At 35.3% G+C, this 16,246-nt stretch overlaps 1 protein-coding gene across 1 annotated transcript; it reads right to left on the bottom strand.

Annotated features, from left to right (window-relative positions):
* Nucleotides 1-4,052: 4,052 nt before the first annotated feature.
* LOC115928519 lies at nucleotides 4,053-15,767 on the bottom strand. Its single transcript, XM_030995798.1, has 3 exons — nucleotides 15,594-15,767; nucleotides 6,444-6,541; nucleotides 4,053-5,408 (listed from the first exon to the last, which is right to left on the bottom strand). Exons 1-3 carry the CDS (start codon nucleotides 15,765-15,767, stop codon nucleotides 5,123-5,125), a joined length of 558 nt encoding a protein of 185 aa, XP_030851658.1. The 3' UTR covers nucleotides 4,053-5,122.
* Between the last annotated feature and the right edge of the window lie 479 nt (nucleotides 15,768-16,246).

The raw sequence follows: 16,246 nt of genomic DNA on the forward strand, positions 1-16,246 counted from the left end.
TCTTATAATTTGAGGAAACGTCAAAGCTTCCGCGCTTCGCGCGAGAGGGGGAAACTGAATTCAGACAAATAGGGCTTATTAAGAATCGAAAACGGTACAACGAATTATCTGCTTTCTCTAATAAATTAAGGAAACGTCAAAGCGGGGAGAAACAGAATTTAGAGCCGAGCACGGTTCAATGTATCGTTTACTTTCTCTAATAATTTAATGAAACGTCAAAACTTCCGCGGGACGGGGAGAACTGAATTCAGATAAGGATAAAGAGTCGAGAACAGTACACCGAATCGTCTGCTTTTTCTCATAATTTAATGAAACGTCAAAGCTTCGCGCGGGAGGGGAAAACTTCATTTTGACGAGTCGAGAACGGTACAACGAATCGTCTTTTTAATTTCTCTAATAATTTAAGGAAACGTGTAAGCTTCCGCGATTCGCGCAGGAGGGGGGAAGACTGAATTCAGATAAGGATTAAGAGTCGAGAACAGTACAACGAATCGTTTGCTTTCTCTCATAATTTAAGGAAACGTCAAAGCTTCCGCGCTTTGCGCGAGAGGGGGAAACTGAATTCAGACAAATAGGGCTTATTAAAAGTCAAAAACGGTACAACGAATCGTCCGCTTTCTCTAATAATGGAAACGTCAAAGCTTCCGCGCTTCGCGCGAGAGGGGGAAACTGAATTCAGATAAATAGGGCTTGATAATAGTCGGAAAAGGTGCAACGAATCGTTTTCTATTTATAATAATTAAATCAAACGTCCAAGCTTTTCGCGCTTCGCGCGAGAAGGGGGAAACTGAATTCAGACAAGGATTAAGAGTCGAATACAGTACAACGAATCGTCTACTTTCTCTAATAATTTAATGAAATTCAGACAAGGATTCACAGTCGAGAACGGTACAATTATAAATCGTCTTCTTTTCCTTATAATTTATTGAAACGTAAAAGATTTCGCGCTTCGCGCGTGAGGCCTACATGTATCACCAAAACCCCCTAATGAGCGCGCTTCGCGAACTCTTTAAGTGATTCGCTTGCTCACTACCGCCCCTACCTAAAATAAGATCTTAGCTCCTTGACGAAATAATTCATATATTTATGTCGTCGAGGAAAATGACCATTTGCGCACACACAAGTACTATAGATAGTCCATGGGAAAATACAATTTAGCCTTCGACCCCGGGTTTATAGGGTTAAATTTGCAGATATTGGGACATTTAATTTTGTCGGTAATTTGAGACATTTTTTGTCGGTAATCGTTGGCCTCTACACCCCCCCCCCCCCCCCCCTCACTGAAAAAGGTCTAGCGACGCCCCTGGTTAGAGATGAAAGAAGAATAACGCTCATTTATAAGATAATGCCACTGACTGCATATGTGTCTCTTTTTTCGTTCTCTCTCTCTCTCTTCCTTTCTCTTTCACTATCTTTCACTCTACCCCCCCCCTTCTCTCTTGTTCTCTTCGTATCTATCTTCTCGGATAACCTCCTCTCGCTTTCTCTCTCTCTCTCTCTTCCTTTCTCTTTCACTATCTTTCACTCTAACCCCTCTCCCTCGTCCTCTTCCTATCTATCTTCTCGGTCTCTATATATCTTACCCTCCTCTCGCTTTCTCCATCTCTCATTCTCTCCCTTCCTTTCTCTTTCACTATCTTTCACTCTAACCCCTCTCCCTCGTCCTCTTCCTATCTATCTTCTCGGTCTCTATATCTCTTACCCTCCTCTCGCTTTCTCTCTCTCTCTCTCTCTCTCTCGCTTTGTCTAACTCCCTGTCTCTCCCAGATTTTAAATCAGACAAAGAGGTCAGAGATTCAGAAGGTATATTTAAATCTTCCTTTTTATTCAATTTAGAATCATGATTGCTTATGACATGCACATCAATATAGGCCATTTCTGTTATGCAAAAAAAATTATGCATATGCCTTAAGCGTCTCGATATGAATTATTTCTTTCACCTGTTTATACAAATAAATGTATTTCAATAGTCAGGATTCAAATTGCTTACATTAGTTGTTGCTAAATAGGACACACATTATGGCTCGCACAGTTGTGCAAATATAACAAAATATTGAGTATCACATGACACCATTTCAGCTAAAAGGATAGCAAATACACTATCATCAGCACATTCTTTTGTCTCCTCTATAAATCATAGTATTGAAATCTATAAGGCACTGCAAACTTTATTTCAGTAATTCATGATCATCGATATACATAGAAAGACCTAGCTGTTTAGTACATCCTTTTGCAAGACACAATTGGGAATAAACTCACAAATCTGAGCGATTTGCATTGTCTATTATGAAAATCAGAGTGGATTGTAAAAATGACATCACTTAATCAGGAGAGGATGCATGGTGATCAAAAGGCAAGGTAACGGTATGCTCATAAGAGTATACCTACGTTTGTATCTTTAAAGTCACTCAAGGAAGCAAACTTACTCCAATATAAAACTTATTTACAATTAAGGCAAGTATGGCGAGCACAAACAAGTTAAAAATATACATGTATCATACCATAGCATAATCATAATCACAATGATGCGAAGAAAAGCCTAGAATATGTATTGTAAAATGATTGAAATCCAGTACTGAATACAATTAGAATAAACATGTATATTACAATTAAAGTAGCATATTTACATGTACACTGGAATGATGTAAAGAAAACCTGGAAAACATTTCCTTTACTGGATCTATTAGTACTGGTGAATGTAGTTAAACATGTACAAACAATAATCAATGTCAAATTAAATATACCACTGATATCTCAGGCATGTTAGATTTACAATAGAGACATGTATCTTATAATTATAGCAGCATATTTACATATATATATACACTGGAATGATGTAAAGAAAATCCTGGAAAATATTTCCTCAAATAGATTTATTTTATAGTACTGGTGAATGTAGTTAAACATGTACAATTATCCATGTCCAATTAAATATAACACTGATATCTCAGGCACGTTAGATCACAAAAAAGACATGTATCTTAAACTTATAGCAGCATATTTACATATATATATATACACTGAAATGATGTAAAGAAAATCCTGGAAAATACTTCCTCAAATAGATTTTAAAATCTAGAACTGGATGTAGCTCTAAATATACAAATAATAATCCACATCAGACAAAGTGTTACACCAATAACTCAGGCCTACACCCTTACCAGACAAAGTTAGTTCAAAACTAACCTATTGAATTATATGAAGTTTGTTGACATGATAACTAGAGCAATTCGACTCTTAACATCTGGGTCATTTCTGGTAACAAATTCACAAGTAGTAATTTAGATTCTACTTAATTGTATTTTTTTATTGACTCATGTGCAATGGCATTGACACAATAAGATAATTTGAAATATTACATACTTAGTTAGGAGTGGAAACTCTTGTAATTTATTCAAACACATGCGTGAGTTCTAAAGCGTGACAATGGGATGCGTAACATTTCACTTGGCTTCGAAGTTCCCTCTCCGAGCCGCTCTTCCACTGTGGGAATTTCGGAGGCCAGGCACCGGTTTCACATTTATTAAACTACCAGCAAAATTTCAGTGTAAATTATAAACTTTATATGGGGATTGTATTGGAAATAGTGCATCAAACAATTTTTTCAAATTTAGTACCCAGCCCTTCCTATAATTTGTGTGCCAGAGTTGGTAAAAGAAAAATTAGATCCTGACAAAAACTCGATATTTTAAGATAATCTGATTATTTTCGCATGTTTTAATGTCCCGTCATGTAATCCATAATTTACAATCTTCGATAACTTTAAGTTTGCTAATGCGGGCTTTCGCGTGCTTGTTGTATTTTTGCAGTTGGAAAAAAAATTACAAAAGTTTGTGTTCGCTTGTTCAACTTATTACACATTCAACAATTGATGAGAAATCATTGAAAGGGACAGCGAATATTTGCTGAGATACCATTTTCTGATGTAGGAATTCTAAATCCTGATTTTTCATGCGCTCTTTCAAATCACCACCTGGTCAACAGTTGCAGATTAGGGCATAACTATTTCGGTGGCTTAGAGCATGGGGTCAAAGGAGAGCGGCTTTATTCCATTTCAAGATTGCCGGGAGCAAACTCTAGCTTGATTTAGCGGTTTTCTTGGGGAGCAGCACGGCTTGGATGTTGGGCAGAACACCACCTTGAGCGATCGTCACCCCACCCTCCCGGCTTTAACTCATAACTCACTTTGTGACAGTTGAGCGGTATTTCATACACTGAATGCAAATTACCTTAAACAAAATGGTAAGAGTCTACAATATATACTTGGTACGTGCACTACATAAACTCAGTGTCTAATGCACTAACATTCCTGGAAAAGCATTAATTCACATTTGCCATCCTCCACCCAGGTATAAATGGGCACCCGATATGCCAAAGTGCTACATATTTGGCCGCCTAGGACCAGGGTAATAATGTTTGAGCACCAGGAGTGTCATGGCATGACGGGCGTTTGTACTATGTCTATGTCAGAAGCCACCATTATTATCATTATAACTACTAGTCCCTGGTGTTGTCACCGTCTATACACAGGCATAATGCATGATCATAACCGAGTAAAAAATGACCCCCTATTCAGATTTTTTCTTCAACAAAATTTCCACACAACAAGATCCTCTCTGCATAAAACAAGTACACAATGGGATCTCGATGCAACTCTGTTTTGGGCTTATTGAGTACCTACACATTAACGAAACATATCATGCTTTTGCATCACTTTCTACATACTCCTTTCACATGTTTTTGAACATTGTGACAATATTATGATCTCTTTCGTGTGAAGTGTATACACTAACACCAGATAGTGGGCTGCACTCATCAAGGTGAAAAAGAAGAAAACAGCCTTATTCAAACATTTACAAACTGCCGAAAATTACCCCCTTTTACCCCAAATTCTTGGAATCAGTCCAGGGCTTGAAACCAGCAGGTGAACGCCTAAATCTAGGTCTGGACTCCCAGTATTTTAAAGCTTTAACTCAGGCTCATGCATACAGAGCATAGAAAATTAAATCTAAACCTCTTTTCCTTCCAAAAATGTTAGTGTGGAGCCCTGTATCATGCATACAAAAGTAAAAATGATGTGTTACCAGTGGGTCATTGTCTCACTCTACCGATACCATAGCAACTAGACCTCATACTTTGATTGCTTCTCTGGAATTTCAGGATCATCCTGTGGAACTCTTGACTCAGTACAAGGAGGTTGCCTCTTGCAAGGCCTGCTCCGACTGCTGCTACCTTCTGAGTTGCCTGAGTTGGCCAAGACATACAGGTCATTTGAGCTGCCCAAGTCAGCTGAGTTGTCCGGGTCATTTGAGCTACCCAAGTCAGCTGAGTTGTCTGAGTCATTTGAGCTGCCTGAGTCATTTGAGCTGCCTAAGTCGGCTGAGCCATGCAAGAACCGGCCGGCCAAGCTGTAAATGAAAGATGAGAAATAAAATATCAACTATTATATCCTGCATCAAAAATTTGTTGACTTTTGATTGGTTGAGAGCTCGTCACATGACCAGAAATATTTGAGCTATTTTTTTAAAGTACTATATGAGAGTACTATTTGGGTTTACTATTTGGGAGTTGAAAAAAAAATGTGAATTTTTATTTTGAATTGAATCAATTTTTTTTTTCAAATCTTAATTTAATGAAAACAAAATATTTTAAATCTTTTTAGATAACATATTTTTTGTTCTAAATTTTTTTTCTTCCCAAATTTTTTTTTTTTAATAATTTTTTTAAAATAAATTTTGATGCAGGATATAAAACAAATATACCATGCCTTTTATTTGAGGTACTGGTTTTTTCTTCCCAAATTTTTTTTTTTTTTTAATTTTTTTTAAATAAATTTTTGATGCAGGATATAAAACAAATATACCATGCCTTTTATTCGAGGTACTGGTTAAACTATGGGCCTCGGTGACTCCTAAAGTACCAATTGCTTCGGGGCTGCACCCCTCAGCAAATAGTACTATTGGAGTCACCTCTTGCGCAGTTTTAACCAGAACCTCTCAAGGCAGTGTATATTTGTATACTATTGGTATTACTGAAAGTACCTGTCTCAAAAACCATTTTGATCAGTGAATGAAGTAGAAGAAAATAAATAGAAGAGAACACAGTGTAACAAAAATATCAAGAACACCAACAACAAAATATCACGATGAGAAAAAATAAGTACACACATTACAATTTCTTTTTTTTAAATCTACAAAATTAAGGTTGAAAGCACCATACAGTAGGGAATTTGTTCAATAAAGCTGTTACTGAATGCTTAGTTTTGTCAGACAAATTTTGTGAGGTACACAATATCACTTTACCGCATGTTCCCTGCTGGGGTTTATATCATCATTACATAATTTCTTAGTATTACATTATAGGATCTTTATATTGTTTCTGTATTGCACTACCCAAAAACAGGCTACATGCTGTTATCTGACATATAGGCCTACTGTACTAACCTTTGCAAACATGTGAGGGTGTTGAGAAATGAGTTTAAGTCATCTTGGGCAACTCCATTGAACCTGAAGTTTCCCTTCCTGATCTGAGGAAAACAACCCTGTTACATATAACAGCAACATTGCTTGTAAACTTTGTATCAGTTTCAAGGAGGTAAGTGGATCTATTTCATTCTGGCATATAATCTACTTTCTTGAGAATATACACCCAAGAGCTACAGTCAGGCGCTACGCAGGATTTTTTCAAGGGGGGGTTTTAACATTTATAAATCGAACTGAAAATTTTGCAACGACTCAGCCAGCCGCTGAATAAACGGGGGGGGGGGGGGGGGGGGGGGGGGGGGGGGGGGGGGGGGTAAGAGGACACTTTTTTTTTTTGGTCTCAACATTTGAAAATTTGACATTTGGCTACGTTGGGGGGGGGGGGGCAAGGTCACCTTTTTAGGTCAGCCATGGGAATAATTTTTTTTTTTTAATAATTTAAAAAAAAAAAATCCAAAGGGGGAGGGGTTTTAGGGGGTAATGGGGGGGGGGGGTTTACATACATAAAAATACCAAAGGGGGGGGGGGGGGGGGGTTAACCCCCCCCCCCCCCCCCCCCCCCCCCCCCATGTGTACGCTCCTAATATGTATGGAGAAATAAAAAAAGCTAGAATAAGAAAAATTATGCACAATAGAATTACAAATACTTATAAAATAAATGGATCCAATACATATTGCGACTTAATGACAACATGTAATATCAATAATAGTGGTAGTTTTACTGTAGTAGTACTGGTAGTAGTATCCACTATAAGCAGTAGCAATTGGAATATGGTAGCAACATCAAGTAAAAAGAAAACAATAACAAATTACCTGTTAGACAAATCGTTATACTTTCTCATACTATAAGGGGATCAGAGAACAACAGAGAAGAGGAGGGCATTATTACTTTTACCCAACCCTAAAAGGGTTGGGTTGGTGGAAGCTGCCTCCTTTTCTGTTAGCAATGTGTTTGAGAATAATTTATTTCCAAGATCTTTCTCGACTTAGTAGCCTATAGTCTAGAGCATCTTTGATATTAAATTTATAGAATTTAAACATTCATTACTGTGTAAAAGGGCAACCTACAGAAGGTGAAAACATGGTTGAAAATACCATCCTAAGACCTTAGTATGTCCCTACTATAATGTTCTTAAATAGCAGCCCGCAATTTAATGCATGCTCCCATGAATATCATGTTAAAAACAAGAGGTCGGCGGACCTTACGCTCACCTGAGCGGATGAAAGTAGGGGTCTCGCAAGAACGGAACTAGCTTCCATCCCCTTTAGAAACAGTACAAATTGTCTAATTATTACCATAGGGGCACTTTGAGGGATGCTGCCCTCAAGCCCCTTGGTGGCATATATCCCATTTGAACAACTTTAGATCTCCCTTTTCTGCAGGTGATTCCTACAAACTTTGGTTAGAATCCAGCCATGGGTTTTCGACAAGAAGAAGAGCATGTGCAATTACCAGTACTTCCACTGAGGAACTTTGGGGGCGCTGCATATATTTATTTACTAGTACTAATTTCTCATTGCATTCATATATTTATCCCCAACTGTAGAAGTTTACAATCAGTTTGAATTTGTCAATTTAAGCTGCGCAAAATTATATTAACGCGCATTTAATGAGACGCGCTAATTGCGCATTATTTTTGACTGAACATGATGTGATGTCACAATGCTTTTCTACCTGAAAATCTCATAGAGCATGCGCAGTTCTGCCCATGAAAAAATAGTGGAAAATATTCGGAGCTCTGGCAGAGATTTGTTTCAAATAGTGAAATTATATTTTATCACGTGACCAACAATTGCCCAATCATGTATTTAGAAAACTCATGAATATTCATAGAAGGGATATAAAAACATATATATATATATACATGTGCACCATTTAACTATTACTGTTGTCTTGTTGAACAATGTCTGACCCTCCATGACATTTACATTACGACACACATACCTGTATGGATGATGTCTTTGCTTTCAATGTAGAGTAGAATTCCTCATCGAAGATCCATCCCTGCATTGTCAGGTCAGTCAGGTTTGGCATACAGCACATTGCTTCTGCAAGGTGATGTGATTCTTGTGTGGGACACTGGATATAATGAAGCTTGAGAGTCTGGACCTGCATTGTTTGTCAATATAGTTAATAGTTTTACCTATACGTCCATATATTGAATTAAATATTTTCTCATTGTATTCTTACTTTTAACAAAAATTATATTATGAAGCTTTAGAGTCCGGACCTGCATTGTTTGTCAATATAGTTAAGAATTCTACCTATACATCCATATATTTAATTGAATATTTTCTTATTGTCTTCTTACTTTTAACAGAAATTCTATTTTTGATATAGACCCTAGTTATATTCATAATACACACCAGAACTAATTGAATAGATTTTATTTTCAAATTCAAATTTGTCTATTACTGAAAATTACACACAAAAGTTTCTATGGAGAGGATGACTAGTAAGAGAAATTGTTAAAATAATACTATCCTGGTACTGTATGTATAATTTATAGGGCTTCCAACCTGTTTGCATTAATAATTCCTACTACTATAATAACACTGAAATCAATAATACCCATAAATATACATTTGCTATTAATGTATTAAAAGATTCAGAACCCTGGGTTTCATGTGCACAAGTCCCCTAAGTCAGAAGGTTTGTTGCTATGGTCCAGTTTGGTAAATTCAAGCCTTTATCAAAATTGGCTCTTAAAATACTTTATGACATATTTTCTTCTATCAGTCAAACTTGGAAAAGGCTGGATATTGATTATTGATTTAAACTAGATGGACCTTCGACCGCGCGCAGTCGAAAATGATGCCTCCGCCATGGAGCAATTTTGCAAACCAAAACAGGAGCGAGCTTTTTTTGCATACATAATGAGCCATGTTACCTTTGACATTTGACCTCGTGACCCCAAAATCTAATCAGTTCATTGGCTTTGCCAGATAAATACATGACCCGAGTTTGGCTGGAATCCATCAATGGATTCTTGAGATAACGCGATCAGGAGCTATTTTGAATACATGAGCCCTGTGACCTTTGACCTTGGATCTCATGACCCTAAAATCTAATCAGTTCATTGGCTCTGCAAGATACATACATTACCAAAGTTTGGCAGGAATTCATCAATGGTTCTTGAGTAACGTGATCACGAGCTATTTCTGCATACATAATGAGCCCTGTGACCTTTGACATTTGACCGTGTGACACCAAAATCTAATCAGTTCATTGGCTCTGCAGGATAAATACATGACCCAATTTGGCGGGAATCCATCAATTGGTTCTTGAGATAACGCGATAATATGAGATAGCGGAGGCATAACAAATGTAAATCTTATACACACTTGAATTTCAACTGAATCAGCTTACATGTAGTTTGCTTTCATTTCATGTTTCATTTCTATTCCAATTTACCAAGTGAGTGGCCTTTAAAAAAGGTTGATTGGGAAAGAAAACATATATATCTGTGCACCATATGACTATTACTGCTGTTTCTGTCGATCAAATAACCCTCCATAAAATTCACATCAGGACACACATACCTGAATGGATGATGCCTTTGCTTTCAATGTAGAGCAGATCACCTTATCGAGTTTATTTCCAAGTGTCAGGTCAGTCAGGTTTGGCATAGAACACAGTGCTTTTACTAGATGTCGTAATGAGGCTGGTGTGGAAGACTGGACATCATAAATACGGAGAGTCTGGATCTGCATTGGTTGTGAAGATAGTTAAGCAGAACGTATATACATGCATACATTGTATTTACTAATTTCTGACTGTATTCTTACATTTCACACAAATTACATTACCGGTAGTTTAATAGTTGTATTCACAATAACTTTCTCAAGAAAACTGATTGAATAGATTTTGTTTTCAAATTCAATTCTTGTCTATTCAGAAAAAGAACAAAATAAAGTTTCCATGGAGAGAATGATTTAGTAAAAATTGATTTTTCTTAAATTTTATATGTATTCTTTATAGGGCTTCCAACCTGTTTGCATTGATAAGTCCTCATCCTACTAACACTGAAATTAATAATACCAGGAATACATTAAATATTAATGTTTTAAAGTTATTCATAACTCTTGATTTCATGTGCACAAGAATCCTAAGTCAGGAGGTTTGGTGCTATGGTGCAGTTTGGAAAATTCAAGCCTTAATTAAAAATTGGCTCTTTACAATCTTTATTACATATTTTTCATATCAATCAAACTTGGAAAAAAGTTGGATATTAATTATTGATCAAAACAATGTTAATCTTCAACACAACTAAAATACCTGCATGGATGATGCCTTTGCTTTCAATGTAGAGCAGAACTCCTTATTTGGATCTATTCCAACCAGTATCAGGTCAGTCAGGTTTGGCATGGAACACATTGCTTCTGCAAGGTGATGTGATGAGGCTGGTGTGGGACACTGGAGATTTTGAAGGGTGAGAGTCTGGACCTGTATTGTTTGTGAATAGAGTCAAGCAGTTTACCTATACACGTATATATTAAATTCAATATTTTATCTTGTCTTCTTACTTTTAACAGAAATTCTATTTTTTACATAGTTATATTCATAATAAAATACATGACAAAACTGATTGAATACGTTTTGTTTTCAAATTCAAATTTGCCTATTACAAATAAAGAACACACACACGTTTTGCTGGAGAGGATGATTAGTAAGAGTGATTTTTAAAATAATACTAAATGTGTTCTTTATAGGGCTTCCAAACGGTTTGCATTGAAAAGTTCTCATCCTAATTACACTGAAAATTAGTAATACCCAGAAATATGCATTTGCTATTATTGTATTAAAGGTATTCTTTACTCTTGATATCATGTGCACAAGCATCCTAAGTCAGGAGGTTTGCTGATATGGTTCAGTTTTGTCAATTCAAGCCTTTATCAAAATTTGCTCTTAAAATACTTAATGAAATATTTTTTCCTATCAGCCAAACTTTTAAAAGATTGGATATTAATTATTGATTAAGACAATATTAATCTCCTACACACTTAAAATTCAACTGAATCTCCACAAGCATAGTTTTGAATTCAATTGAATTCAATTTATTTGGCGTGAAAAGAAAATTCTGCTCTTTCTTTCTATCAATGAACTTCTCCATTAGGACACACATACCTGTAGGGATAATGCTTTTGCTTTCAAAGTAGAGTAGAACTTCCCCTTTGGCCTTATTCCATGCAGTGTCAGGTCAGTCAGGTTTGGCATAGAATTAAGTGCTTCTGCAAGGTGATGTGATGAGGCTTGTGTGGGACACTGGATATGATGAAGCTTGAGAGTCTGGACCTGCATTGTTTGTCAATATAGTCAATAGTTTTACCTGAAGATGTTTTTTTAATTGGATGAGAGATTTGTCATTTGAAATATTTTTTCTTCAGGAAACCCATAGTACAAGAGAATCTCAACAGATGTGGTCTAATGAATGGGGATATAAGATTTACTTTTGTCATGGAAAGTCTAACAGCGGGAAGTATGTATTTTGTTTAAACCAAGCTGTGGTATCACAGTTCATTCTGTGCATAGAGATGAAGACGGTCGCATTTTGGTATTAATTGTTTCCTATGAAAATATGAAGTTTACTATTGCGAATATATATGGTCCGAATAAAGATGGAAGTGAACTTTTTGAAGGTTTGCATGCAAATCAGTTTGGTGAAGAACCATATATTCTTGGAGGTGATATGACCACTGTCCAAGATCCTCACGTGGACTGCTGTCCCAACAACAATCAGTATCATCCTAATTGTTTCACACGTATAGAAACCTTGAAAGAGGATTTTGATTTAGTAGATATCTGGCCTTTTATGAATCAATGTAAACTTCAATACACTTGGCATTCAAATACTTTCCAAAGTAGAATAGATTATTTTCTGATTTCAAATACTTTCAAAAGAATTCTATTGTTCATACAGATATACATTATGGTTACATAAGTGACCATTCTGCAATTAGTTTATCAATTGAACAATCAGTCCCTAGAAGGTGCCAGGATTCTGGAAGCTAAATACTTCTTTATTATTGTCACTGCCTAATAGGAGTGAGATACACAAAAGTATACGCTCTGTTATTGAGGAAATATATATATGGAAGTGAATATATTATGGGAATATCTGAAGTTAAAAGAGAAAAATGTATTTCATTGTCCTCTTCACAAAAAAGAAAGGGAACTTGAAGTAAATGTTTTGTTGAAAGATATTGAGAAGCTCCAAGAAGTTTTGGTAGAAAATCAAGATGACGACATGTTGAAAGAAACTTTGATTTGTAAAGAGGCAGAGTTACAAAAGATACATGAAGAATATATTCGCGGAATAATGGTCCGTTCAAGAGCAACTTGGATATCATAGGGAGAAAAGAATTCACGTTATTTTCTAAACTTAGAAAAGAGGAATTTCGATGAGAAACATATACAACAGTTGGTAAAAGGTGATGTAATTATAACGGAGCCATCTGATATATTGACTGAAGAAAAACAATTTCATGAAAACTTGTATAGCGGTACTTCAAATAATATTGATTATGTTATCTCGAGAGCACATTAACAAATCTGAATATACCTTGTATCAATAATGATTTAGCTTTGCTTTGTGAAGGATCTGTAATACAAAAAGAATGTTACGATGCAATTATGCCAATGTCTTGTGATAAAACAACAGGCTCTGATGGCTTACCTGTTAATTTTTATAATATATTTTGGAAAAATATAAAAACATTGCTTTGTGAAGTTTTTAATATTCGCTATAAAAATGGAGAACTGTGTCCTTTAATGAAACAGGGGATAATAACTTTGTTACCCCCAAAAAATAAAGATATCCGCCATCTGAAGAACTGGCGTCCATGTCACTTTTAGATTATAAGATTTTAGCGAAGATTTTAGCAACCAGACTTCAAAAGGTTCTCCCTTTTATTATTCATGAGGACCATACTGGATTTCTTAAAGGTAGATATATTGGTGAAAATATTCGGTTGTTTATAGACTCCATTGATTTTGGTAAAAAATATTCAATAGGGGTATAGTTTGCTCGATTGATTTTGAGAAAGCTTTCGATTCGATAGAATGGAATTTTTAGATATATGTTTAACCAAATTTGGATTTGGAGGTATTTTCAAATCCATGTTTAAAATGACGTATAGCGATATTGAAAGTTGTGTCATAAACAATGGATACTCGTCATCAGTTTTTACTTTACAAAGGGGGGTTAGACAAGGATGTCCTCTGTCTCCCTACTTGTTTTTAATCGGAGCTGAAATTTTAGGTATCATGTTCAGACAGAGTACTCAGATAGAAGGTATTAAATTTAAAGGCAATGAAGTGAGGATAAGTCAATACGCAGATGATACCCTTATTTATCTTGCAGCCACGGAACTTAATCTCTTGAATGGCTTCAATATTTTATCGGTGTACTCAAATATTTCTGGTTTGAAAATCAATGTTAATATGAGTAAAATTGTGAGATTGGGAAAGTTTACAGGTATGTTATGTAATCATTTGACTGTCGAATGGGTTGATAATGTTATCAATTACTTAGGTATAAACATTCCATTTGATTTTTTATCAGATATCTATTCAATCAATTTTAAGGCTAAGATAAAAGAAGCTAAAACACTTTTAAAGGAATTGAATTGTTGAAACTTGACCCTACTTGGGAAAATTACAGTAATTAAATCACTAGGTATACCTAAATTTGTTTATTTATTTAGTAATTTGCCAGATCCACCAGATAGTTTTTTTTTGTTACATTGCAAAGGATGTGCTTTAATTTTTTATGGAGTGGAAAAACAGATAGGATCAAAAGATATATTATGTTTAATACATATGATGATGGGGGTTGCCAGTCAGTTTTACTCACTTTGCCTGAAAAGAAGTCGGAACATATTAAAGCCCCATATGTGCTGTACAATATAAAGCCTGAAATGGGAAGTTGTCAGGGCCTGAAAGTTGCATGGGTAAAGAGAGTTTTGGATAAACAAGGGTATTTGGAGAAGAAAAAAATTTCACTGCCAAATAAAACATTATGTGGAAGAAAATGTTTTTAGTTGCAACTTTCAGGCGGAAGATATACATTCCTTTACAATAAATCAATTCTGGTCGGATGTTTTAAAGGGGAAGTCCACCCTGAAATTAAGTTAGTTTTAATAGGAGTAGAAAAATGAGAGAAACAAGTCAGTGAAAGTTTGAGCAAATTCCGATTAAAAATAAGGAAGTTAGGATTTTTGAAGTTGTGATCAATCAAACACAAATTGGCAACTCTATGACGTATCATGCGAGCTCAACTTCCATTTGCTCAGTATTAAGAAAATCTAAAATTTTCATTTTCCCTCAAGAAAAATTTCAACCATACATGCACCCTAAATATAATAATTGAAAATATGTTTCTATACTCCCCCTGCAAGGAACAAATATATATTCCGTCATCAATAACAAAGAAAACATGATTTTATGGAATATTATGCACAAAGCAAATGAAGGAGAGCTCGTATGATAAGTCACAGAGTTGCCAATTTGTATTTGATTGATCACAACTTCAATAATTCATAACTTTCTTATTTTCATTCAGAATTTGCTCAAACTTTCACTCACCTAATTTTCTTATTATTCTGCCTCTATCGAAACAAACTTATTTTGGGGGTTGACTTTCCCTTTAACAGCATGGTCTTCTTATAAGTACTACAATCGTGTTATATTCAAGGATATTGTGTTACAACGTTTATGCAAAGAACACAGTAATTCTGTTAGGTCATGTGATGAGGCTGGTGAGCGACACTGGAGAAGTTCAAGCTTGAGAGTCCGGACCTGCATTATTTGTGAATATAGTTAAGCAGTTTATCTATACATGCATATATTTAATTAAATATTTTCTCATCTCCTTACTTTTAACAGAATTTATATTTATTACATTGTTATACTCATAATAACATTCACAACAAAATTGAATAGGTTTTATTTTCAAATTCAATTTTGTCTATTAACAAAAAGAACACACAAAAGTTTCTATTGAGTTTAAAAATAATACTATATGTATGCTTCATAGGGCTTCCAACCGATTCTGCTCTTTCTTTCTATCAATGAACTTCTCCATGAAATTTACATTAGGACACACATACCTGTATGGATGATGCTTTCGCTTTCAATGTAGAGAAGAACTCCTCATTTGGATTAATTTCAGACAGTGTCAGGTCAGTCAGGTTTGGCATGGAACACATTGCTTCTGCAAGGTGATGTGATGAGGCTGGTGAGCGACACTGGAGAGGTCCAAGCTCGAGAGTCCGGACCTGCATTATTTGTGAATATAGTTAAGCAGTTTATCTATACATGCATATATTTAATTAAATATTTTCTCATCTCCTTACTTTTAACAGAATTTCTATTTAGTACATTGTTATACTCATAATAACATTCACACCAAATTGAATAGGTTTTATTTTCAAATTCAAATTTGTCTATTAATAAAAAGAACACACAAAAGTTTCTATTGAGTTTAAAAATAATACTTTATGTATGCTTCATAGGGCTTCCAACCGGTTCGCATTGATAGTCCTCCTAATAACACTGAAATTGATAATACCCAGAAATATGCATTTGCTATTAATGCATTAAAGGTATTCAGAACTCTGGATTTCTGATATGGTTTAGTTTTGTTAATTCAAGCCTTTATCAAAATTAGCTGTTTAAATACTTAATGAAATATTTTTATGAAAATCATCATATAGGAGACATTTAAAGGAATTAAAGAAAAGTAAAATGTAGATTAGAAAGG

The sequence above is a fragment of the Strongylocentrotus purpuratus genome, unplaced genomic scaffold (assembly GCF_000002235.5).
Source record: "Strongylocentrotus purpuratus isolate Spur 01 unplaced genomic scaffold, Spur_5.0 spur5_scaffold_3, whole genome shotgun sequence".
In the NCBI taxonomy this organism is placed as follows: domain Eukaryota; kingdom Metazoa; phylum Echinodermata; class Echinoidea; order Camarodonta; family Strongylocentrotidae; genus Strongylocentrotus; species Strongylocentrotus purpuratus.

Coding starts and splice junctions, on each gene's coding strand:
- LOC115928519 (XM_030995798.1), bottom strand. CDS start 15,767: ATGCAGGTCCGGACTCTCGAGCTTGGACCTCTCCAGTGTCGCTCACCA. Junction 6,542..15,593: donor CGAAAGCATCATCCATACAG/GTATGTGTGTCC, acceptor TATATGTAACAG/GGTTGTTTTCCTCAGATCAG. Junction 5,409..6,443: donor ACCCTCACATGTTTGCAAAG/GTTAGTACAGTA, acceptor TTTCATTTACAG/CTTGGCCGGCCGGTTCTTGC.